At 37.9% G+C, this 24028-nt stretch overlaps 1 protein-coding gene across 1 annotated transcript; it reads left to right on the top strand.

Moving 5' to 3' along the window:
• The first annotated feature begins 7264 nt into the window (after nt 1–7264).
• znf281a (zinc finger protein 281a) lies at nt 7265–23816 on the top strand. The gene is made up of 7 exons (XM_048196813.1): nt 7265–7519; nt 12870–13403; nt 16239–16340; nt 16459–16582; nt 18774–18857; nt 19028–19146; nt 19219–23816. Exons 2-7 carry the CDS (start codon nt 12957–12959, stop codon nt 20866–20868), a joined length of 2526 nt encoding a protein of 841 aa, XP_048052770.1. The 5' UTR covers nt 7265–7519; nt 12870–12956; the 3' UTR covers nt 20869–23816.
• Nucleotides 23817–24028: the final 212 nt, after the last annotated feature.

Here is a 24028-nt window from a genome sequence, read left to right as displayed (position 1 = left end):
CTTTCTTGTCACTGAAGGCAAAAAGAAAATCATACTCAATTGCTCTTCAAAATTGAACGCTGCCCCGCAGTTAATTGATCAAACTAACAGCGCCATCTGCTGACTGAAATGAGTGAGTTCACACTTCTCTAAAACAAACGATAGCAGTTTATTTATTTGTGTCCATCCTGTGGGGAGAAATGAAGGTGGTTTGGTGGGGTTTTAACCCTGTAATAATTCACCTCAGAGTAAGTCAAAACAAAAGTCTGGAGGTTATGGGTTTTAAAATAAAATAAAATAAAATAAAATAAAGCATTCTTATTCACATTTATACAAATATTTGCGTCTTCATAATTTGAAGACATTTAACACAATTTGTTGATTTTCTTAAGTTTATTTTTTATTCTTATTAGAAAGGCACAAGTATTTGTATAACAATAATGTTAACAATAATAAAACATCTATTTAATATTTTATAAATAGAGAGAGAGAGAGAGATGGGGACAGTAATTGCATCATATTACTTTGGGTTATGAAGTTTATGTAGCTATATGGGCTCTTTTCTGTCATTTCATATTCTGTCAATTTCATGTTATAAAACGAAATGCTATGCACAGGCTATTTAAGACATTAAGACATTTAAGACACAGGCTATTTAAGATATATATATATATATATATATATATATATATATATATATATATATATATATATATATATATGCTTTTTTTTTTTTTGTCTAATTGTTACAACCCCAGCATGAGTTACAACCTACCCCGGTAGTGGGGTAGCCTAGATTGTAACAAAGGCACACCATGTATTTGACATCAGCTCATAAGGGCTGTGATATTCTTGCAGAGCTTTTGAATTTGTGCAACCATAAAAGTGTTACAACCATAACTGGTCTCCCCCTACTTATTTGAAAAAAGAAACGCAGACATTTTGTTGTAAATTTAAAAGTAACGCATTACTTGTTACATGGGGTGCGGGGGTTGTAATCTGATTACGTAGCTAACGTTACTTGTAATGCGTTATCTCCAACACTGATAAAATCCAACTACTTGTGTTGTGTGTCCATAACATCATCATGACAGGTTGTCCCGCCCTCCCATTAGAAAGCAGTGAGGTCTGCTATACTGATGATTTTAATACTAAAAGAAAGGCACTGTCTGACTTTGTTCAAAATACTCTTAATTTATAGCTCTAAACAGTAGAGGCACGTGAACATAATATTCCCGCCAGTCTAATGGCATGCTTATTTTGGTTGTTGTGCAGTTATTCATTGGGTAGAGAAATTTGAAACTGCATTCTCTTCCTCTCTCTGTTTGCTCCTTGGGGAAATCTCAAATACATGGGCAGCCATCAGGCCAGGCCAGTACATCTGTTTGTGCGTTATATTAAAAAATATTACAGTCCCCATAATGACAACTCTGCTGGCTCTGAGAAATAATGAACACAGATGAAAAAGCACTTCTCTTGTCGAGGGAGGCACGGTGTATTTGTCACCATCTTAGATTAAAGCAGTATTAAATGCATTTACAGGTGGAATGACTTAATAGCAATATTAAAATATTGAGCGGGGTCTGGTTTTTTTATTATGTAAACCTGTGTGTATCTATGAACATGATTACAGTATACTTTGTTTTCAATGCAAACTACTAAGACAATATTATAGAGAGTATGGATTATGCGATCGTTTCAACTGGTCTGATTACATGTCTGAACTGTGACTGAAATGAATCAGGGTCTTATGTTCATGCTTGGTGATTGACAGGGACAGGGTTGCCCCCCCAATCACATGATCACTGGTCCCATGTGGATGGTGCATAGAAGTTCGGATTATTATATATACTGTTCTCCATGATAAATAAACAATACAATACAGCGCAAGAACACCAGATGCTGTTACACAGCCCTTCAGATTTGGAAATGAAAAGAAAAAAATGATGAGAAGGAAAGAAGCAGAAAGAGAAAGGCAGAAATGGGGACAGTGAGCATATTAATACAAGCTAGCTTTTGAATAATGAATAAGCTCTAAGAATTGATTACATCTAATATGATATCACATGACCTGTCAAGTTTCCTTTAATAACAGTCATGAGCTGTTTGTTCAAAATTAGCAGACTAACAGCTTCAATACTGGAAAGATTTGGCAAACATATAGTTTTATTTCATTGCTTCTATATGAATTTGATTAATAATAAATGTATAAAAAATAATAAAAATGTGTCCTTAATGTTTGTAAAGGCCCAACCATGGATGTTAGCAGTAACTGCATTCATAATATAGCACTACCTCTCATTAAATATGAACTTATTGCATTCTCAAAATTTGATGAAGAGGAAAATAAGTCTATGATACGATCTGACTGTAGTGTATAGGTCTTTCTATAATTTGAATAGACACAATAGTTTGTTGTGGTTGGTTATGAGCAGCATTATTGTGCTATTGTCTGATCTTAATCATAATAATGTTTCAAATGAATTATACAGTGGAGTATAGCATTTGTGAAGAGTGTTCAATGCATATTTAACCAGTCCAGAGATTTCACAGACACCATCTATTTTGAAAAATAAATAAGAACCCCTCCTCGCACACCTGACCAGCTGCATGTGTGTTAGACACATTCACGGAAAGAGAAGAGAAAAATCCCACACTCTCAGATTGCAAGAATTTATTATCTCTGTATTAAATCAGCAACATTTCAGTCACACCAGATTTTTCAGTTATTTCAATTGCATGGGAAGACACTGGCAATTACAAAAGAAAGAAATGCTAATACTGGCTGCAACATTTTGTGGAAAGTGGATGAAACAGGAGAACAGACAGGTACAATATCGTCAACACTTTCCAGTTGTTAAAGGTGCCCTAGATTGTTTTATTACAAGATGTAATATAAGTCTAAGGTGTCCCCTGAATGTGTCTGTGAAGTTTCAGCTCAAAATACCCCATAGATTTTTTTTTAATTAATTTTTTTAACTGCCTATTTTGGGGCATCATTAACTATGCACTGATTTTTTCAGCGCGCCGCCCCTTTAAGAGATGCGCTCCCTCTGCCCCACGAGCTGTCGACTATAATATACATCACATAAACAAAGTTCACACAGCTAATATAACCCTCAAATGGATCTTTACAAGATGTTCGTCATGCATACTGTATGCATGCTTTGAATTATGTGAGTAAAGTATTTATTTAGATGCTTACGTTTGATTCTGTGTGAGTTTGAGGCTACACTGTTGGAGAGATTTATAAAGAATGAAGTTGTGTTTATGAATTATACAGACTGCAAGTGTTTAAAAATGAAAATAGCAACGACTCTCGTCTCCGTGAATACAGTAAGAAACGATGGTAACTTTAACCACCTTTAACAGTACATTAGCAACATGCTAATGAAACATTTAGAAAGACAATTTACAAATATCACTAAAAATATCATGATATCATGGATTATGTCAGTTATTATTGCTCCATCTGCCATTTTTCGCTGTTGTTCTTGCTTGCTTACCTTGTCTGTGCACAGATCCAGCCGTTAATACTGCCTTTCCTTGTCTAATGCGTCGAATGGGCTGGCATATGCAAATATTGGGGGCGTACATATTAATGATCCCGACTGTTACGTAACAGTCGGTGTTATGTTGAGATCCGAGTGTTTTCCGGAGGTCTTTTAAACAAATGAGATTTACATAAGAAGGAGGAAACAATGGGGTTTGAAACTCACTGTATGTCTTTTCCATGTACTGAACTCTTGTTATTCAACTATGCTGAGGTAAATTCAAATTCTGATTCTAGGGCACCTTTAATATTACTTAACTACATTAGTTAACATGAACTAAGAATGAAACATAAATCTAAAGCATCTATTAATCTTAATTTCAACATTTACTAATACATTCTTAAAAACTAAAGTTGTATCTGTTAATGTTATTTAATGGACCTCAGATAACATGAACTAACAGCTTATACAATTGTATTTTTATTAACTAATTTTAACAAAGATTATTTAAAAAAATATATATTGCTCATTGTTAGTTAATGTTAATGCGTAAAGTTAACTAATGGGACCTTACTGTAAAGTGCTGCAGCTACCACAATATCAAATGTCCTTTCCATTGTTAAATTTATCCATCATGTCCATTATTTCTCAGTCTGGATTAATTGGGTCTTAAAATAGACCATTAGAAGATGCAGCCAATCAGATCTCATGAGAAAAGATAACTAATTTATGAGGTGCTGCTGATTTCGGATGAATTCATACAGCCACCTCTTACCCCACCCATAAACCTAACTGGCAGTGGGCCATAGGTAGATCATACAAATTCATTCAAATTATTATCCAAGTTGACAACATGTGAAATAGTTATCAGTAAGAGTGTGTTGCAACAACAGCATCTTCAGTACACTGTCATGGCATTTTTTAACTATTTTACATTTTTGCTAATTGGATTTGTATGTTTTTGTAAGATCTGCTTACGTCTCACAGATGGTTAGGTTTAAGAATGGACCTTCATAATTGGTTCTTCTGGCAGGCCCAACTTTTTAAGGAGTGTTTTTGACCAAATAATGGCTCTGTTCTCCAAAGCTCTTTCAGGTAAGCACATAATTTTTAGCTTAAATTTTATTATTGTTTTATCTTATTTCATTGTCTCTCTCTCTCTCTCTCTTTGGATTTTCTCTTAAGGGTCACTATTTCTGTTCACAATTAGGATAAAGTAGTTAATTAGGGGCTATTTGAGGATTTTTTTTCTTTAATGAATTGTGTCAGCCATCCTATTAATTTGAGAGCCGTATTGGTAGGATGTGCTGTGTCCTCATTTTGGAGGACCCAAAGGGATACCACCATATTTTTGAGAGAATAAGATGGGGAATGGAGACTTCAACAGACTGTCAAGAAAAAATATGAAAGCAGTCAATGCAGATGTTTTCATCTGTGAGTGTACATGAATGTGATAATGTTGCCCAAAAAAAAACAAAAAAAACCCATTAGCTTGTATTTGTGAGAATTATCCACAGTAGATGCTGCATTTCAAAAAATGCTTTTGTAAATCATATTTATGACAACAAATGTCGAAATTATGACATAGTAAGTCAAAATTACAAGTGACATCAAACTTTAGTAGGCCTAAGTTATAATTATAACATAAACATTTCAGAATATAGCAAATATTAAATCGAGTATGACAGACAGTTTCTGCCAATCTCATGTTAATCTTGAGTACCTATAGAGTAGTATTGCATCCTTCATATCTCTGAAAAGTCTTTAGTTTGATCAGATTTATAAAAAGATAGATACGAGTCACGAGCACGTGCAGCTTTTGTATAGAGATCGTCTGCAAGCTGTGACATCATTATAAATAAAAAGGGAACAAAAACGTTTGTGTTGTTTACATTTTATGCACTTGCACGCTGATTGCCAACAACACAGACATCTGATGGGAGTTTTACTCACCACCCGCGATCTGCAAATCCAGCACCGAACTGGGACTTGTTTACAAAGCACTCGTCACTGAAATCCCGGGAACAAACAAACATACGAGCACAATTCCGTTGCTGCTCCAGAAAAACAAACTTCATCCTCTGTTCCCTTAACGCTGCGTTCTTTGGGGAGCTGAAAAAGGTCATCTTTCCCTCACAACCAAAAACACACTCCTTTGATGACAGGAGCTGCATCTCATTTCGGAGGCTGTGTCCTTCGGAGGTCACATTTGAAGGCTGTATATGTCATCAAGGATGTTATATTTAAGAACAGTAACCATAATAAAATTGACATTCATTGTGAGGTGTAAAATACTGTCATTTCTTTCTTACTTTGCAATCTAACGGTTATTTTTCTGTGTTTTTCTGTATTTTTTGGGCACACGCTTATCAGGGAGAAGTGCCTATACAAGGAATTCCACCCTTTATTACACGATAAAGGCCACACTCGGAGAAAAAAAAAAAAAAAACCTGGCGAAACAAGTCCACAACAGGAAGTTGTATTTTTGGCACAGAAATACTCCGTCATACGTCCAGCTCGTGTTTTGAAATGTTGGCCATGTTTATCATGAGAATGCAACACTCTTTAACAGTGTAAATCAGTCAGAATGCATGAAATAGCATTAGACCCCCCCCCTTTAACATATGTCAGTGCCATTGTTTTGTCTCGAGATGCACAGCAGTAATGTTTTTTTTATAAAATTTACATTTATAAAATCTATTTTAAATGTCCTAATTGAAATAAGGCTTAAACCTGGCTTAAAGGATTAGTTCACTTTCAAATGAAAATTTCCTGATAATTTACCCCCATGTCATCTAAGATGTTCATGTCTTTGTCGAAAAGAAATTAAGGTTTTTGATGAAAACATTCCAGGATTTTTCTCCATATAGTGGACTTCAATGGCCTCCAAACGGTTGAAGGTCAACATTTCACTGCAGCTTAAAAATGTTCTACACGATCCCAGATGAGAAATAAGGGTCTTATCTAGTGAAACCATCGCTCATTTTCTAAAAAAAAATAAAAATAAAAATAATAATAATAATATACGTTTTAACCATAAATGCTCATCTTGAACTAGCTCTCTTCTTCTTCTCCTCTATTAGAATTCCGGCAGTGTAGACACTGCTAAGTGTATTACTGCCCTCCACAGGTCAAAGTTTGAACTAATTGTTATATACTTGCACTAGCATATTGTATATGACAATTTAGTTCAAACTGTGACCTGTGGAGGGCAGTAATAACAGTGTCTACAATGCTGGAATTCAAATAGAGAAGAAGAAGAGAGCTAGTTCAAGATGAGCATTTATGGTTAAAATGCATACAATTTTTATTTATTTTTTTTTAGAAAATGAGCGATGGTTTCTCTAGATAAGACCCTTAATATTTTCGTCTGGGATCATTGTAAACTGTCATTTTGACCTTCAACCGTTTGGGCTCCATTGAAGTCCACTATATGGAGAAAAATCCTGGAATGTTTTCATCAAAAACCTTAATTTCTTTTCGACTGAAGAAAGAAAGACACGAACATCGAATGACATGGGGGTGAGTAAATTATCAAGAAATTTTAATTTGAAAGTGAACTAATCCTTTAATCTAACCCTGTCTGTGAAACTGTGTCATAATTTTGACTTTATCTCATAATTTAGATTTTTTTTTATCTCATTCTAATGACTAAGTATGTCATCATTTCGACCTTTTTCTCATAATTATGATTTACAAAAGCACGATTTTTTTTCCTATGTGGCGGAAATGGGCTTCCATATGAGTGCGTCGATACAACTGACAAATGCAAAAGTGAATTCTGCTGAAAATCTTCCCAATAGCACCCACTAGGTCTAGCCTGTTCCTCTGTGCGATAGTTCACTATCGGACGCTGCTCCAATGCCCTGGATCAGAGCGTCTGTCTCCTCGCAGGACCCGTCCGCTCTACCCACAGTTCCCCGCGCGCAGACAAGATGGAGGAACGCAGCAGCTGCGGGAGAACAATGTTTGGACTCTGAACATTAAAAGAAACGAGCGAGGGGGGAAATACACACACACAGAGAGACAACGGTGGACATGCACTGGTAAGCGAAATCCTGAGATCAGCTTTGCGTGAAGTTTGATGCGCCGGAGAGGTGCACGCGAGCGGGGCAGACAACAAAGCGCAGCGCAGCGACGTAGTGTAGCATGTAGCCGCGTAGCTTGACGCGGAGCATCAATTGTTCGTTGGAGTTGCATGGTGCTGTTTATTATGGGTAAGCGCTGTCGCTCGCGCAGCCACACCATTGTGCCTACTCTATATGTCTTAAATTCTTGTTTTGATTATCTGATGTATAATAAAGTCACATTTTACTTTGCAAAGTGCTTTTATAGTTACTTATTACATATGTTTATTATATTTGTCGTCATATGATTGCACACTGCATGTCCTACCCTTCGCCAATGTAATTTATATATTACGCGTCGCTTAGCCGGATAGCTAGCGCGTTAGCGGCGAGGCCCTTTGTGAGTCGGCATGAAGTTATTAATATGGATCCCACCATAACGGTCCTGCCTTACTGACAAAAACTTAAAACTCCCACGTTCACGGTATAGACTTGAGTGTTTCGCGTCAGGGAGTCATGTTGTTTTTCTCTCAAATGTGGCCACTGCGTCCCGAGTTGAGGTTCGGTTCGGTTTGATTTGAGTGTGTGAAATAAATGATTCATGTCTCTGATTGATGAGCTAGCTCAGTTGGCTAACGTATGCACGAGCTATTTACATACCATCTGCGTCGCGTGCCGTCTGCGCGCACTCACAACACAAAGAGACGCGAGCTGCGTGAGATACGAGACTCCTCTACTGGGACAAAGTGTTCCTTTATTACTCCACAACATGTTTGGACCCACTTTATATTAAGTGTCTTTAACTAGCCTACCATATAGTAACATTTAAATTAATAATTTGATACAATGCGTTTATTGTTTACACTTTTTTAAATCATATATATCAAATACCTGTATGAAATAACAACTGTAATTAATTTGTGGTTATTTATAATTACACTGAAAGACATTGTTGATCCTAAACCCACCCTTAAAAGGTTAGTTCACCCAAAAATGAAAATAATGTAGTTTATTACTCAGCCTCATGTCGTTTCACACCCGTAAGACCTTAGTTCATCTTTGGAACACAAATTAAGATATTTTTGATAAAATCCGATGGCTCAGTGAGGCCTGCATTGAGAGTAAAGACATTCAAACTCTCAAGGTCCATAAAGGTACTAAAAACATATTTAAAACAGTTCATGTGAGTTCAGTGGTTCTACCTTAATATTATAAAATGATGAGAATACTTTTTGTGCAGCAAAAAAAATCAAAATAACGACTTTTCATCAATATCTAGTGATGGCCAATTTCAAAACACTGCTTCGGAGCTTTACGAATCGAATCAGTGGATTGGAGCGCCAAAGTCACGTGATTTCAGCAGTTTAGCCGTTCGATACACGCTCCGAATCACTGATTCGACTCAAAAGGTTTATAAAGCTCAGAAGCTTCATGAAGCAGTGTTTTGAAATCGTCCATCACTAGATATTGTTGAAAATTTGTTGGGTTTTTTTGGAGAACCAAAAATATTCTCGTCGCTTTATAATATTAAGATAGAACCACTGAACTCACATGAACTGATTTAAATGTTTTTAGTACCTTTATGGATTTTGAGAGATTGAATGGCTTTGCTGTCTATGCAGGCCTCACTGAGCCATCGGATTTCATCAACAATATCTTAATTTGTGTTCTGAAGATGAACGAAGGTCTTATGGGTGTGGAACGACATGAGGGTGAGTAATTAATGACATTATTTTCATTTTTGGATGAACTAACCCTTTACATTTATCCATACCACAACATCCCTAACCTTACCAGTATGTATCCCACCTCAATAGCTGCAACAGTGTTTTTTTTTTTAATACAACATGAACACTGTCATACGTTTCTAACAATTTTTTGACATAAGTTCAAAGATGCCTAGTATAAATTGGGACGGTATGCTTTTTTTAATTAGATAGTTGGACATGTTTTAAACCTCTAATAAGTAGCCTAAATGTTGGACATGAACTATCCATGTCTTGAATGGGCTCCTGTTGGTCCTTAGTTAGACTTCATCTTTGCCTTGAATATGAAGTGACACAGATGGCGTGGTTCTGACTAATGCAGGGCATCTGGTTCAGATCCAGTCCGACAGCCCTTTAAGGGGAAATGAATAGTATGAATCATCGGATGCCGCATGAATCCAAAGAAGAGCAAATGGCAATTGACTTCCCGGAAACATCATATACCCTCAGCAAACGTGCGCGCATGCATTGAGACAGACATGGAGATCAATCTTCAGTGCTTGTCAAAAATTACCAGTAACATTTCTGCAAAATACAGTAGTTACTTCAACTCTCTCTTTTAGCACTGTAAAACCACTGTGAATTAATATGAGTTTTCCTTTAAACCGATAAAAGCTTTTGTCACTTTATTCATTTATTCCTTTAGTGACAGACAGTGATGAGTAAAACAATGCCTCGGTTAAAGGGATAGTTCGACCGAAAATTTAAATCATCATCACCCACCCTCATGTTGTTCCAAACCTGTATGACTTACTTTCTTCTGTGTACCATAAAAGAAGATATTTTGAGAAATGTTTTTTTTTTTTTTTTCTGGTCAATACAATGGAAGTCAGTGGTAATCAAAACTGTTTGGTTTCCAACATTGTTCAGACTATATTCTTAAATCTTTTATTGTTCATATTTTAACTGAGGTACACAGAGTTTAGTGGAATGAGATCAATGAATGAACTCACTAGATCAGTCAAGAGCGATTGCTGAATCATCATGTGACTCACTGTCATTACTTTCAGTGTTTGTGTGCTTAAGCCACTTCATACATTTTTTTTTATTTATTTTTTTAATACTACATTTCAAACTTATGGTATCATTACTGCTTGTTTGTTCATATGACACTGTAGGTAGACATGCAAATACATACAGTAGGTTAGGGCTGGTTAAATTTGCATAGGTAGTAATCTGCGTCATTTGTAGTAAACGGATAATAAATATTTATAAATATTTTTTTTTTTTCACACAGGCCACCATCCACTAACATTCCTAATGCTAGACAGGTTCACAGGGCAAACATCTGTGTTTGTATTTATAACATGCTCTTAATCCTTAACGTTCAAAATAGAGCATGTGAGCAAACACTAGCCAGTTTGTTTTGCATATATACGATATCTTAAAATGAATGCCTGTGCATGTGTAAATACTGTTTTTTTTTTGTTTTTTTTTCTCCCAGCTTAAGAATAGAAATATAGTCATTACATTATTATGTAATTCTTTGGTCCTGCTTCTTGATTTTAATTTAGAAAAAAAATTACAAACTAGTTTTTCAGCTATTTGAATGAGATCTGTGTCTGTAAGTGACCTTTAATCGATGTTTAATCATCTCTGGGCTGGGCAAAATGAATTAGAGAGAGATGTCTTGTACATTTATATGCATTTACAATATGTAGCCAATATGTTAATGTGTCATAAAACTAGCTGGGTAATGACTCTATAATACAGAGTAAAGAATGAATAATAAATAAGTCCATATGAGATCAAATGTTTTATCTCAGCAGCACATTTACAGAGTTTTAAATGAAAGCGAGTCTGTGATGAAGCCCCGCTGATCTGTTTGTGTGACTGTTATCTTAATGACTCCTGATCTTTATAAGTACTTAATGTTAGTCCTTCAAAAGTCCCAAGTGAATTGCTTCCTGTAGGTTGTCGTTTATGTGTTAAAAGAAGGAAATGGCGACCATAGTTCACTGTTGAGCAGTTGACATGTCTTTTGTGTCTGACCCACAATCCTCTGTGTTTAATCCAGTTAAGCACTAGTTGGATCAAAAGAGCATACTGCTACTGTTCCTAAGTTTGTCCTCAAAGATCTCCACATCACTGCTTTAAGATTTCCATCAGTGTTGCAAACCTCAAACAATTGTTGTTTTCTTGCAAACATTTGTCACAGTGACCTGGTTTTGAGGATCCTCAAAGACCTGAAATGAGAACTTTACGAATTACAAACCTACATAGAAGGATGCAATAGGTATTCAGAGTGTTCCGGTCTTAACACTGACATGGCTTACTTGGTTATATTTACACACATTACACTTGTTTTTCCAAGATTTATTATTCGATCCTCTTAGCAATGTAGCTTTAAAATATTAAGGAAGTAAAATTAAAAAATAAATGCAAGATTGCAGTTGTGTGGGAGTTCTTATGGGTTTGTTTTAATTGCTGGTACTGATATCTAGAGCAGAATGGCACATAAATATACACTACTGTTAAAAAGTTTGGAGTAAGATTATTATTATTATTATTAGGGCTGGGCGATATATCGCATGTGATTGTCGCGCGCATTTCGTCAGTAAAGCCGGTTCCCTGATTACCGCTAAATCGCCATCACCTGCTTTCAAATGGAGCGGCATTTAATAGACAGAGCCGTAGTTCACTGACAAGGCACGCAATATCGCGTTCATTATCGCAGATGAATCGCCTTCGATAATAAACGCAATATTGCGCAGCTTGTCAGTGATCTACGGTTTTGCTGCTCCATTTGAAAGCAGGTGATGGCGATTTAGCGATATATCGCCCAGCCCTAATTATTATTATTATTATTATTATTATTATTAAATATATAAAATTATAATATATAATGTATATTATATTTAATATATATATTTAAATATATATATATATATATATATATTATTATTATTATTTTTTTTTTTTTTTTTTTTTTTTTAAAGAAATGAATACTTTTTTCAGCAAGGATGCATTAAATTTAAATAAGACTTTTAGAGTGTTACAAAAGATTTCTATTTAAAATAAATGATGTTCTTTTAAACTTTCTTTTCTTTAAAGAAATGTATCATGGTTTCTGAAAAATTAAGCAGCACAACTGTTTTCAACATTGATATTAAGAAATGTTTCTTGATCAACAAATCTGAATATCTGAATGATTTCTGAAGGATCTGTTTGAAACTGAGGACTGGAGTAATGATGTTGAAAATTCAGCTTTGCCATGACAGGAATAAATTACATTATAAAATGCAAAAAAGAAAAATTGTAATAGTATTACTGTTTTTGATGTATTTTTGATCAAATAAATACAGACTTGGTGAGCATAAATTACTTATTTCAAGAACATAAAAAAAAATTTACCAAGCAAAACTTTTAAACAATAATGTTTATTCTTATATTATTTTGGAAATTGTCCCCCAAAGTGAAAATCACTTATTTTGAACATAACGTATTACACTATTTACAAACTAATTCCTTCTGCTATTTGGCTAATCAGACACAATTGTGAATATTGGACAGTAGTAATGTATATGAAGAAATCATTATTTTGTCTCTTTTGATGTCTTTAGGATGAGTGAGGTGGCCTTGCATTGAAGCAGACCCCTGTTCCAGCATCAGTGTCGGTGTGATAACACTCAGAGCCTTGCCCCTTCAACATGAGCCTGATCCAGGACAAACTTGGCAATGAGTTCCTCCGCTCCAATGGTGGCATGGAGGCAGGCTTCGGTCCAGGCATGCTCATGTTCAGCCACCTGCCCCCTGTTACTAGCTTCACCCGTCTGGCCAGTCAAACGGTTATGGCTGACCTACAGCCCCATGAGATGATCTTGAAGAAGGAGAGGGACTCGCCGGACTGTGGAGGAGGAGGGCTGACTGCTGGAGGCATGGGTGGTGGAGGTGGCATAGGAGGGATGATGGGAAGTGTGGGCGATTACGTTCATGCCATGGGCATTAAACAGGAGAAGGTTTCCGAACACGATTACAGACTTCCTCTCTACCCGGGGGGTGGAGCAGGAGCTGGAGTACGAAGTGGAGGAGAGTTGCTGGAGGTCTCGCTGGGCAACCATCAGAACCTGCTGGTACATGACCTCAGTCTGGGAAATGTAAGTGTGCCGGTGCCTGTCTGTAGAATTGACTTTAAAGTTACATTTGGACAAAGTAATTACTTCAAAGAATTTAAATTTATTTCTTCAAAGAAATAACTCGTGTTTTTAAAAGGTACAGAACCACCATTGTTTCATTTCCAAGATTCCATTAAAGTCCCCCTGTAATCAATATTTTTACTCCTAAAATTTGATCACCATAATGATATTTAAAAAAACATTTTCCTGTGAAAATAATTTCTTCATGCCATAAAATTGTTTGAAAGTAACTCTACACCCTTGCTTCGTTTAGTATACGCGGATCCATGAATATGCATATTAGTGCCAGGCCTCAATCACACCTGCTCAGAATACCTGATCCACTCGATCAACTTTACTGTAGTAAACGCTGCACGATGGCAAGTGGAAATACTGGTTTAAAGGGTTAGTTCACCCAAAAATAAAATTTCTGTCATTAATTACTCACCCTCATGTCGTTCCACACCCGTAAGACCTTCACTCATCTTCGGAACACAAATTAAGATATTTTTGATGAAATCCGATGGCTCAGTGAGGCCTGCATTGACAGCAAGATAATTTACACTTTCAGATGCCCAGAAAAGTACAAAAAAAACAAAATAACTTTATTCAGCGACGTCTAGTGATGGGCAATTTCAAAATTCTGCCTCATGAAGCTTCAAAGCTTTCAGTGGATTAGAGAGTGAATCAAACTGCCAAAGTCACGGGATTTCAGTAAATGAGGCTTCGTTATGTCATAAGTGTTTCGAAGTTTCAATAGTTCACGTGACTTTCGCAGTTTGATACACGCTCTGATCAAAACAAAAGATTCGTAAAGCTTCGAAAGCTTCATGAAGCAGTGTTCTGAAATCGCCCATCACTAGATATTGTTGAATAAAGTCGTCTTTTTTTTTTCTTTTTTTTTTGGCGCACAAAAAGTATTCTCATCACTTCAAAACATTAAGGTTGAACCACTGTACTCACTTGAACTGTTTCAATACGTCTTTAGTAGCTTTCTGGGCATCTGACACTGTTAATTATCTTGCTGTGAACGAAGGTCTTATGAATGTAAAACGAAATGAGGGTGAGTAATGACAGAATTTTCATTTTTGGGTGAACTAACCTTTTAAAATGATTTTTCATATCAGCAGAAAAATATACCGGGATAACCTGGCTTCTCTTGAGACCCCCCCGCTTCGCAGCATAGTAAAGATATGCTAAAGCCCATCCGCATGTTGACGAGATTGGTTACAATATGTTTGTGACATGGAGAATGGGTGATTTCAAACCGTGTTTTTGAGACTTTTGTCTTTGGTAAACTGCAGCTTTAAGGAGAAAATACTCAGCAATGGTGCTGACTTATGAATTTGCACATGGTTTGTCGTCAAGCATATTAAAATCACCACATAGACGTATAAACAACATTAAAAACTTGATTTTCACCACAGGGGGTCTTTAAGAATATTTTACTGTACTTCCCTGCTTTTAATCACTAGACAGTTATATCCAGAAAGTTCTTTATAGGAAGTCCCTATTTGTTGCATTTTGGAGGGTTGCAAATGTACCATGCTTTTTGTCATGTTGTTTTTGCTTTGATGTGTTTAAAATTTGAATATGGTCAGAATGTCCAAATTGATTCCCCAGACTCTTGAGTTAAGCCAGATTTATAAAGGTCTAGATTCCATGGAAGTCATACAGCTGAATCCCAAGCCAAGCTTAACGCAGATGCCATAATAATACTGTAGGGTACAAATTGTCCTTCCTGTCAGTGATGTCATGTCGTTTCTGTGGATGAGTAAGGGGTTTGACTATGTCAGATGCAACGAGTCATGCAGATGTGTGCGTGGAAATGTAAAACAGCACCGTTGCTTCTCATACTGTGATAATAAAGCCCTTTCCAGGGTTATAAGGGCAATGATCCCATTTAATCATTATAAGGGCTTATTGATCATCTCATCCGCACCAACAGCTGAAAGGAAATCAGGCTGAAGCATTGAGACACTGCATCTGGCTCGGTCTTTGTGCAGTAGCCAAAAGCAGCTATGCTAAAATGATGACTCATGCTAATTTGCAGTTATTTCTAGCAGAATGCTAAGAAATTACATGCATAACGTCTTCGTTATGTCTTGTTTTGTTTTCTGGTCGGTTGGTTTTAATCTATCCGAGTAGCTCTTCCTCATGCTCTTCTTTGTGTTGAGGTCATTTTAAAGACATCAGAACAAAGCATAGAGTAAGGTTTGTTTTGACTAGCCCTGGGTGCAGTTTTTAAATTTTTAACTTCCTCGCTCTAGTTTTCTCCTTTTGTTGTCAAATATGCCATAGCCTTCAGAGGGACAATAAGTGTCCCCATTCAGGGTGGGCTTTTGTGTGTGTTTCTCGGCGATCTCTTGTTTTATGCTGCCCAAGTGTGAGACAATATTCAGATGTGCAGCTGGTCAATAATCCACATGGTGATTTTCCATAGATGTTTGAGAAAATGAGTAAAGTGCCATTTATTCTCCAGGGATAGATATAGAGGCTCGTAAATAAGAGATTTACCACCATGCCTTCTGCCACATGCACATTAGGGAATACTTTTAATATTCAAACTAGACTTTCTTCTATTTTGCGCATATTATAGAGTTGTGTCTGATTTTTGTATGTGCTTTTTGTTTCATTAAAAAAAGAAAGGCACAGAGTATCACACAAGCAGTGTCTCTCATTCACGCAAAGTGAGTCTCAACCTGTGCATACAAAATGAAAAACAGATTTGCGTTTCACAAATGTTGTGTGAATGAAAGGGATTTTGTTTTCTTTTATTTAGTCCGCTCCCAATTCTATTCTTTGTTATCCTTCCAGCTGTCAGGACGGCTGGTAAAGGAATCCTCAGGGAGGAAAGGTCGAAGGTCAAACGGTGAGGGACAGGAGGGCAAGACACGGAGAAAACGAGGAGAGTCGAAGGTGCAAACACACAAAGCTTATTTATTATTCGCAGCTGTGCTTATTGTTAAAATGTAAAGATTTCCCTTCATATAATAATATTAATGTTGTCTAATGCTGATCACTGTCTTATCTGCAGTCAATGATGCTGGATCCAGATGGAGGGAGCTTGTCTCCAAACTCCAAACCGCACATCTGTGAGCACTGCAATGCAGCGTTCCGGAGCTCCTATCATTTACGCAGACATGTGCTTATACACACAGGTCAGCATGCGCTTCACTTACACACAAGGGCGTGCATGAGTTCACTTGTGTTCTACACAGTAGACATTGGCCTATGCACACAGCGTCATCACCAATCAATTTGGTCCACAGATTAGCAGTCGGTATTAAGTAGAGATTAAGGGTACTTGCATTCTAAAATAGCTGGTTTGTCAAGTTCACAAAATAGCGAAACAATGTCTTTTTACACAAAGAAAACATTACTTACCCAGGTGAATTGTTTGAATTATTTCTTAAAGTTTTTAAATGATTTTAAGGAAAAAGGTTTGTGGAATAGCAAAAATATTGAACTATTTTACATTTATTAAGGAAAGATGTTCACAGAATAGCAAAATATTTTTAATACACAATTTATTTATTTTTATTATTTGTTACTGTATAAAAGAAACAAATGTTCATATTTGGCTTAAATGTACTGCAAAGTGACTTTGATAACAGCTAGAATAGCTTCTAACAAAATTTGAGACATTTTAATTAGTCTTAAAGGGTTAGTTCAGCCAAAAATGAAAATTCTGTCATTTATTACTCACCCTCATGCCGTTCTACACACGTAAGACCTTCGTTAATCTTCGGAACACAAATTAAGATATTTTTGTTGAAATCCGATGGGTCTGTGAGGCCTCCATAGGGAGCAATGACATTTCCTCTCTCAAGATCCATTAATGTACTAAAAACATATTTAAATCAGTTCATGTGAGTACAGTGGTTCAATATTAATATTATAAAGCGACGAGAATATTTTTGGTGAGCCAAAAAAAACTAAATAACGACTTATATAATGATGGCCGATTTCAAAACACTGCTTCAGGAAGCTTCTGAGCATTATGAATCCGTGTGTCGAATCAGCAGTTCGGAGCGCCAAAGTCACATGATTTCAGCAGTTTGGCGGTTTGACACGTGATCTGAATCATGATTCGATATGCTAATTCATAACGGTCTGAAGCTTCCTGAAGCAGTGTTTTGAAATCACTAAATAAGTCGTTATTTTGGGGGTTTTTTTGTGCACCAAAAATATTCTCATCTCTTTATAATATTAATATTGAACCACTGTACTCACATGAACTGATTTAAATATGTTTTTAGTACATTAATGGATCTTGAGAGAGGAAATGTCATTGCTGGCTATGCAGCATGAGCCATCGGATTTCATCAAAAATATTTTAATTTGTGTTCTGAAGATGAACGAAGGTCTTATGGGAGTGGAACGACATGAGGGTGAGTAATTAATTACATTATTTTCATTTTTGGGTGAACTAACCCTTCACATCTTAACTAATAATTAAGATGTAGTTATATTATCTCAATTGGACGATTATGCACTGTTTACGTTCATCCCTAATCCCCTGTCATGTTTCACACAAAACAAAACCCTAGAGCAGATGCTAATGGCTAGTATGGCAGCGCCACTTAATACGTTTGCATTCATGCAGAGTTGTCTTTTTATGAGTGTGACAACCTCATTCTATTACCAACCTGACGCTTGCACATTTTCAACAAACCTGTGTTGAATGAACGGAACTGCACTGGACAACTAGTTGCCTGCCATGTCATATAATATGAGAGCCACAGTGAACTGTATAATCATAGCTGGTTTAGTTTTTTAGAAATGATTTGCATTCATCCGCAGATCCACCGGAGCTGCAGTGGGTGCAAGCTGGGAGGTGCACGGCTCAAATATACTCCTTGTACTGGGTTACTTAGCATTAAAAGTCCTTGTATTAAGCGGTGCTGCCATACTAGCCATTATCTGCTCCAGAGATTTGTTTTGTGTGAAACATGACAGGGGATTAGGGATGAACATAAACAGTGAGTAATTGATTACATCAACATGTTGTTCCAGCCCTAAAAAAGTTGAGAACCACTGCTTTAAAAGCACTCAATTAGGGCAGCCAGATCTTCAGTTTTCAACAAGCTTATTGCTCCAAATATTTCATTGAAAATGCTATTTTTGGTTTGCTGTTTTTCAGTTCTGCCCATAAAATGTCTTTCTGAAGTAGTTGATTCAGTTTGTAAGTGCTGTAATTATTTCTACTCATATGCACACTGATGCCAGTACAGAGTACAAATACTTAGGGGTGCAGTTGGTCACATTAAAAAAACCATCATGTTGTATTGCTGCCTCTGTAGTCATTACAAACCCGGTCAATGCTTGACACTCTTATTTCCTTTGCAGGTGAGAGGCCTTTCCGCTGCACTCAATGTAACATGAGCTTCATTCAGAAATACCTCTTGCAGAGACACGAGAAGATCCACAGTGGTAAGTTCCTCAAAGTTTGCACAAACGTCAGCTTTCATTTCCTCATTTCTGTCTTATTTGTTTGCAACATGTTTATCACGCTTCATAGCAGCTTCTGTTTTTGTTGTGAATTTTTCGAAGCCTGTTTGTTCTGCAACTTATTTTTCTGTTCTTGCTTTTATGGTTTCCAGGAGAGAAGCCATTCAGCTGTGACCAGTGCAACATGCGTTTTATTCAGAAGTATCACATGGAAAGACACAAGAGAACTCATAGTGGAGAAAAGCCATACAAGTGTGACACCTGCCAACAGGTGTGTTTCATGCAGTTTCCACCGGTTCTGTTTTGGCTGTATTGCCTTCTTATACTGTTGTTCTGTCTTTAGTATTTTTCCAGGACGGACCGGTTGCTGAAGCACAAGCGGACGTGTGGAGATGCCATAAAAAAGGGTGTGGATGGAGCAGAGCACGAGTTGGGTGCAGCAGGTGACGGAGAACACGGCAGCTACGGAATCTCTCAGGGAAATGCGGCCACACCTGGCCGCAAACGGGGCAAATCAAAAAACGCTGGCGAAGGGAGTGAGCGCAAGCGTAAGAAGTCATCAGGGTCTTTGGGGGTGACGCATAGTCAGGGGGCGGATGGTTACGGGGTGCACGACATGAACCACGAGGTCTCATCAACGTCATCTTCAATCCAGCCAGGCCCCAGCATGCATGGCGAACACGGCCGGGCTCCGAAGATGGCCTTCAAGAAGGGGAACAGGAAGTCCCTGGAGAAGACTACTCACCCCATGGATCAATCCAAGCCAGGAGGCATGGAGTTGCCTGTGGGAGGAGGCTTAGAAGGCCTTGGACTTCTTCCAGGTCCAGTGGCCAAAGTTGGTCCCAGCAGCAGTAACTATGACGATGCCATGCAGTTTTTGAAGAAGAGGCGGTACCTCAATGTGACAAACAATGGTGGTGCGGGTTCCGGAGCTTCAGACTACGACATAAGCGTCAGTCATCTGCAGTCGCAACCGACGGTCATTCAGGGTGTCGTTTCGGGGGTTCTAGATGGTGATGCCGCGCTAGGCCTGCTGGACTCGTCCCCTCTGGGAGATATAAAGCAGGACAAGTCTGGAATCCCAGATGAGGTTCTCCAGAGCTTGTTGGACCACTACGCTCCCAAGCCTGACGTGACTTTCGACATCACCGATCCCCATCACGTGGAGCTCCAGCCAGCCGGCACGGATGCCACAGACCCACTGGGACCCGAGGGCTCCCCGTCAAGTCCCAACAGTGGCGACAAAGCCGTAATCATGCACGAGTACTCGCGTTTTCTTCTACAGGCACTAGAGCGGACCAGTCACAACGCAAGCTTCCCATTGGGTCCTGGTTCTGCCGTGACTACCACGGGACCATTTCCCGGGCATAGCCCGCTTTTGTCAGACAAGCATGTGTATACTTCCTCACCTCTCGAGTACTCGTTCTCACAAGCAGTCTCGTCGTCGCCCTCCCTTTCGTCAGTGCCAAAGTCTCACTTTGGTCTCCTAGAGGGCTCGTCGCCTCCAACGGGCTTCCACATGAGCAGCCTGGAGCAGTCTGCGCACACGCAGCAGCTCACACCTTCCCAGGAGCTCACCGAACAGCTGGACAAGCAGCACACCTCCCCTCCTCCACCTCCACACACCCCCAACACCAACGCCTACCAGATCGCACCTCAGCCTCCCGACTTGGGTGGTCCAAAAGAACCGCAAGGGCCGAAAAATGGAGCCGCAGCCACCACTGGAGGATTCTCCCTGGCTTCTTCCCAGGACCTGGCCAGCCTGGACCCAGCCAAGGCTTCTTATCAGATTGAAAACTTTGCCCAGGCTTTCGGGGCACAGTTTAAAGGGGGACGAGTGTCCCTGGCCTTCAGCAGTGACTCGGGGGGAGAGGTAAATCACCGCTTACAGACATCAGTCTCCGAATTCTCAGGGTATAGCAGTCTCTTGGCTGATGCCAGCGACCCAGTCAGCAGTGGCTCCAAAACCCCAACAAGCCAAAGCTACAGGTGAATGGGCTCCTGTGCCTAGATGCTCAGATGGAGGTTCCCTATTTTTATTTTGTCATGCTGTCTTTATTTTTATTATTGTTGTTGTTGTTGTCGTTGTTATTATTATTATTATTATTATTATTAATAATATTGTTATTATTTAGTTGTCCTACTTTAATGAAATTGTAATGTTTTTAAGTAATGTTTTTCTCACTGCCATTATGTTCATATGAAATTTCACTCTCCTTTGGCCTGCGATGCATTTTCCACTATTACGTTCTTTTTTTTCTTTTTCTTTTTTTTCTTTTTTTTTTCAGTTTCCTTTGGAAAACAAGGAAACACATCTGTTTTATTCTCAGTAGACTTTTAGTTCTGCTCTGTTAATCAATAGATGGGGGAAATAAACAAGTGAAAATAGTTTACTTTTTCCAAAAGTCGCTCACTCACATTTTAGTAATTGACTTCACAAGCATGTCAAAAATAACTATGAAATAGCAATGGCAGGGAGTCACCCAGAACTGAAATCGTCTGTTACAATGATTCAAGTATTACTCAGGAAAATGTGTGGTCGGCAAATCTATAAGAAGGGTAGCAAGCATTCATCGAAGAGGCAGATGTTTTGCAAATACAAAGAGCTTTTTCAGGAGATATTTTTTTTTATTCTTCTGAATGAGTGCAACACGTAGAAGACAGAAGCGCTGCCTGCTAAATTACACTGACACCACTTTCCACTTAGCTGTATAGAGATTATGGTACTTTTATCTCAATGTGAAATGCTCACATTCTCTTTCAGTAAGGGCCATATATATATAAATATATATTTATAAGAATATCTGTATGTAAAATAACATGTACTCTTTCTTGAGACTGGCAGGTGACTTGGAGGGAGATAAAGAGGGATTGAGTTTGTAAAGGGAGGCCTGTGACTGACAGCACATAACAGCCCCTTCACTCTGTCCTTCTTTTTTCCCTTGGATTGCTAAGCCAAGGGCTATACACTAGAGGGCGCTGCATGCGAGCATGTAAGTGCCTCTTGGCACAGGCCAGATCGTGGGATTCTTCCGTGCCTGTCTGGCTTGCTCATCCCTTTCTCCCTCTGTCCACTCCTGCTTTACCTTCTTTGTCAGAAAGAATCCCATCTAGCACTTTTTTTTAACCTGTTTATTTTACGTGGTGAATGAAACTACCCAGGCTAATGATCACACAGTATTTAAACTGTGCAACTGACACGCTGTTTTTAAAAGGGGGCAGTGGACAAAAGGGGTGGGATTCATTTTAGTAAGTGTAGATTATGTTGAAAAGACCAGTGAATAAGGTCTTTCTAATGGAAACTTTTAGTTTCAATGGGATGTGTTTGCTGGAATTAAGGGTTGGCTTTCCTCGGGGTGGGAGCGTAGGGTGTCTTTTTTTATATTTTATTTCCAGCTTCTCATGGATGTAGGGCAGGTTATAGAGGGGGATTTTTCTTGTCCATTTTGTTTTCTGTTTTATTTCAAAAGTATTGGGTTTGGAAAATGTGCTATGTGTTAAAATGGCCCCTGTTGTACCGATTACCGTGTTTTTTCAGGCCTTTCACCAGAGGCAACTTGTAAAATGTCCCGCTCTTAGTAATTTATATAGTATAGGTCCTAAACATACTGACTTGCAGTCCAAAAGGAATTCAGCCAACTTATTGCAGTGTGCATGCAGGGCAAAGTATTACCTTGAACTACATTTTTATACGTTGTTTTTGTACTGTACAAGTATTATTGTAATTTTTTTTTTTTTTTTTTTTTTTTTTTTTTTTTGAACGATCAATAACTGTCTTCCATCAGCGCTGTTGGCTGCTGTTACACTGTCCTTGAATTACTGTCATCTAATGTTGTTCTTTCCTTCATGTGTTTTACTCCTTTCGTACCTGCAAAACCCCAAAAGGACAGAACCACATGCAAGATTGTTTGACAGGCGGCTGTCTCTTGGGGAACACAAACAGACCACTAGCACTCATTTAGGATGGTTGAGGTACTCTGTTCACAATAATAGTGGTAATAATAATCACGTTACTGAGGATTGTGATGACTTGACTAAAATGAAATCATTACAGCTGATGATTTTATACCTCTTATTACTGGTGACCGAAGCAGGGATATCAAATAGTGACTTTATGTAGCTTGACTGATGTGGCTAGCGTTAAGAAACGCCTCAAATAGTCCCCTCGCCTTTTTTTTTTTTTTTTTTTTTGCATTACAGAATTGCTATTTTCCTCTTGGGAGACAATTTTCTCCAGACAAACCTAATGGCATAGGCAATGATGTCTGTGTCTGGACCGTGCACACAGTGTATTTCTGAACTCTTGAAGTTGGTCATTTTGTATTGTTTCAATAACGGTAAGGACAGGAGATCCAAAGATGCTATGAATTCAAATCAAAGTTTATTCATCACATCCAGATTGTGCACAGCCTATCAGTTTACTTGTGTTTTGAACTCATCCTATGCCCTGCAGTAATGTTCATTGTTTTATTTTATGATTTTCTGCGGAACTGAAATATGATTTCCGATTCAATGTGTGAAGCCCGCTCAAACACTGTTAAGCCTCAAATGGGATCCTATTTGGCTTGAATAATGCCAGCCATCAATCGGTCAGTGGTTGCCACCATAAAGTTCTCTTGACACTTTTTTTTTTCTTTTCTTTTGGGCTCCTTGCTGTATATTCCTGAAAGTATTTATTTTGTTTACATACAGTTAATAACACTAAATTATTTTCCTCTCCCTTGGTGTTTTTTTTTTTTTTTTTTTTTTTGCATGTAAATTTTTGATATTGTTTTCTTTTCGCCCCCTTTTTGTCACCATGCCAAATTTGTAGCTAATGATCTTTTTCTCTCCTGTCTTATTTTATTACAGATTCATGTGATCTGATACACAGGGCTATACCTGTCCATTTTGACTTTATTATTGATTAGGAAAAACAATAAAAATGCTGATATCAGTGTGTTCGGACGTATGGATTTATTTTAATTGTGTTGGCACAAGGACATTTTTACATAACCGTTTGATAAAAACGTTTGATTAGCTCAACAGATAGAGTTGAAGGATTTGCGTAAGTGGAATTAAGGTTCTGGACCACTAAAGCAAAAGTAGAGGTGAATTTGAATCTAATCTTGAGTTTCGCTCTGTCATCATGGTGACCATAAATCAAGGTACAC

Source organism: Megalobrama amblycephala, linkage group LG1, assembly GCF_018812025.1.
Source record: "Megalobrama amblycephala isolate DHTTF-2021 linkage group LG1, ASM1881202v1, whole genome shotgun sequence".
Lineage (NCBI taxonomy): Eukaryota > Metazoa > Chordata > Actinopteri > Cypriniformes > Xenocyprididae > Megalobrama > Megalobrama amblycephala.
The sequence above is the reverse complement of the archived record's forward strand: the minus strand, read 5'-3'. Positions and strand labels throughout refer to the sequence as shown.

Coding starts and splice junctions, on each gene's coding strand:
- znf281a (XM_048196813.1), top strand. CDS start 12,957: ATGAGCCTGATCCAGGACAAACTTGGCAATGAGTTCCTCCGCTCCAAT. Junction 18,858..19,027: donor ACACGAGAAGATCCACAGTG/GTAAGTTCCTCA, acceptor TATGGTTTCCAG/GAGAGAAGCCATTCAGCTGT. Junction 19,147..19,218: donor AGTGTGACACCTGCCAACAG/GTGTGTTTCATG, acceptor TTCTGTCTTTAG/TATTTTTCCAGGACGGACCG.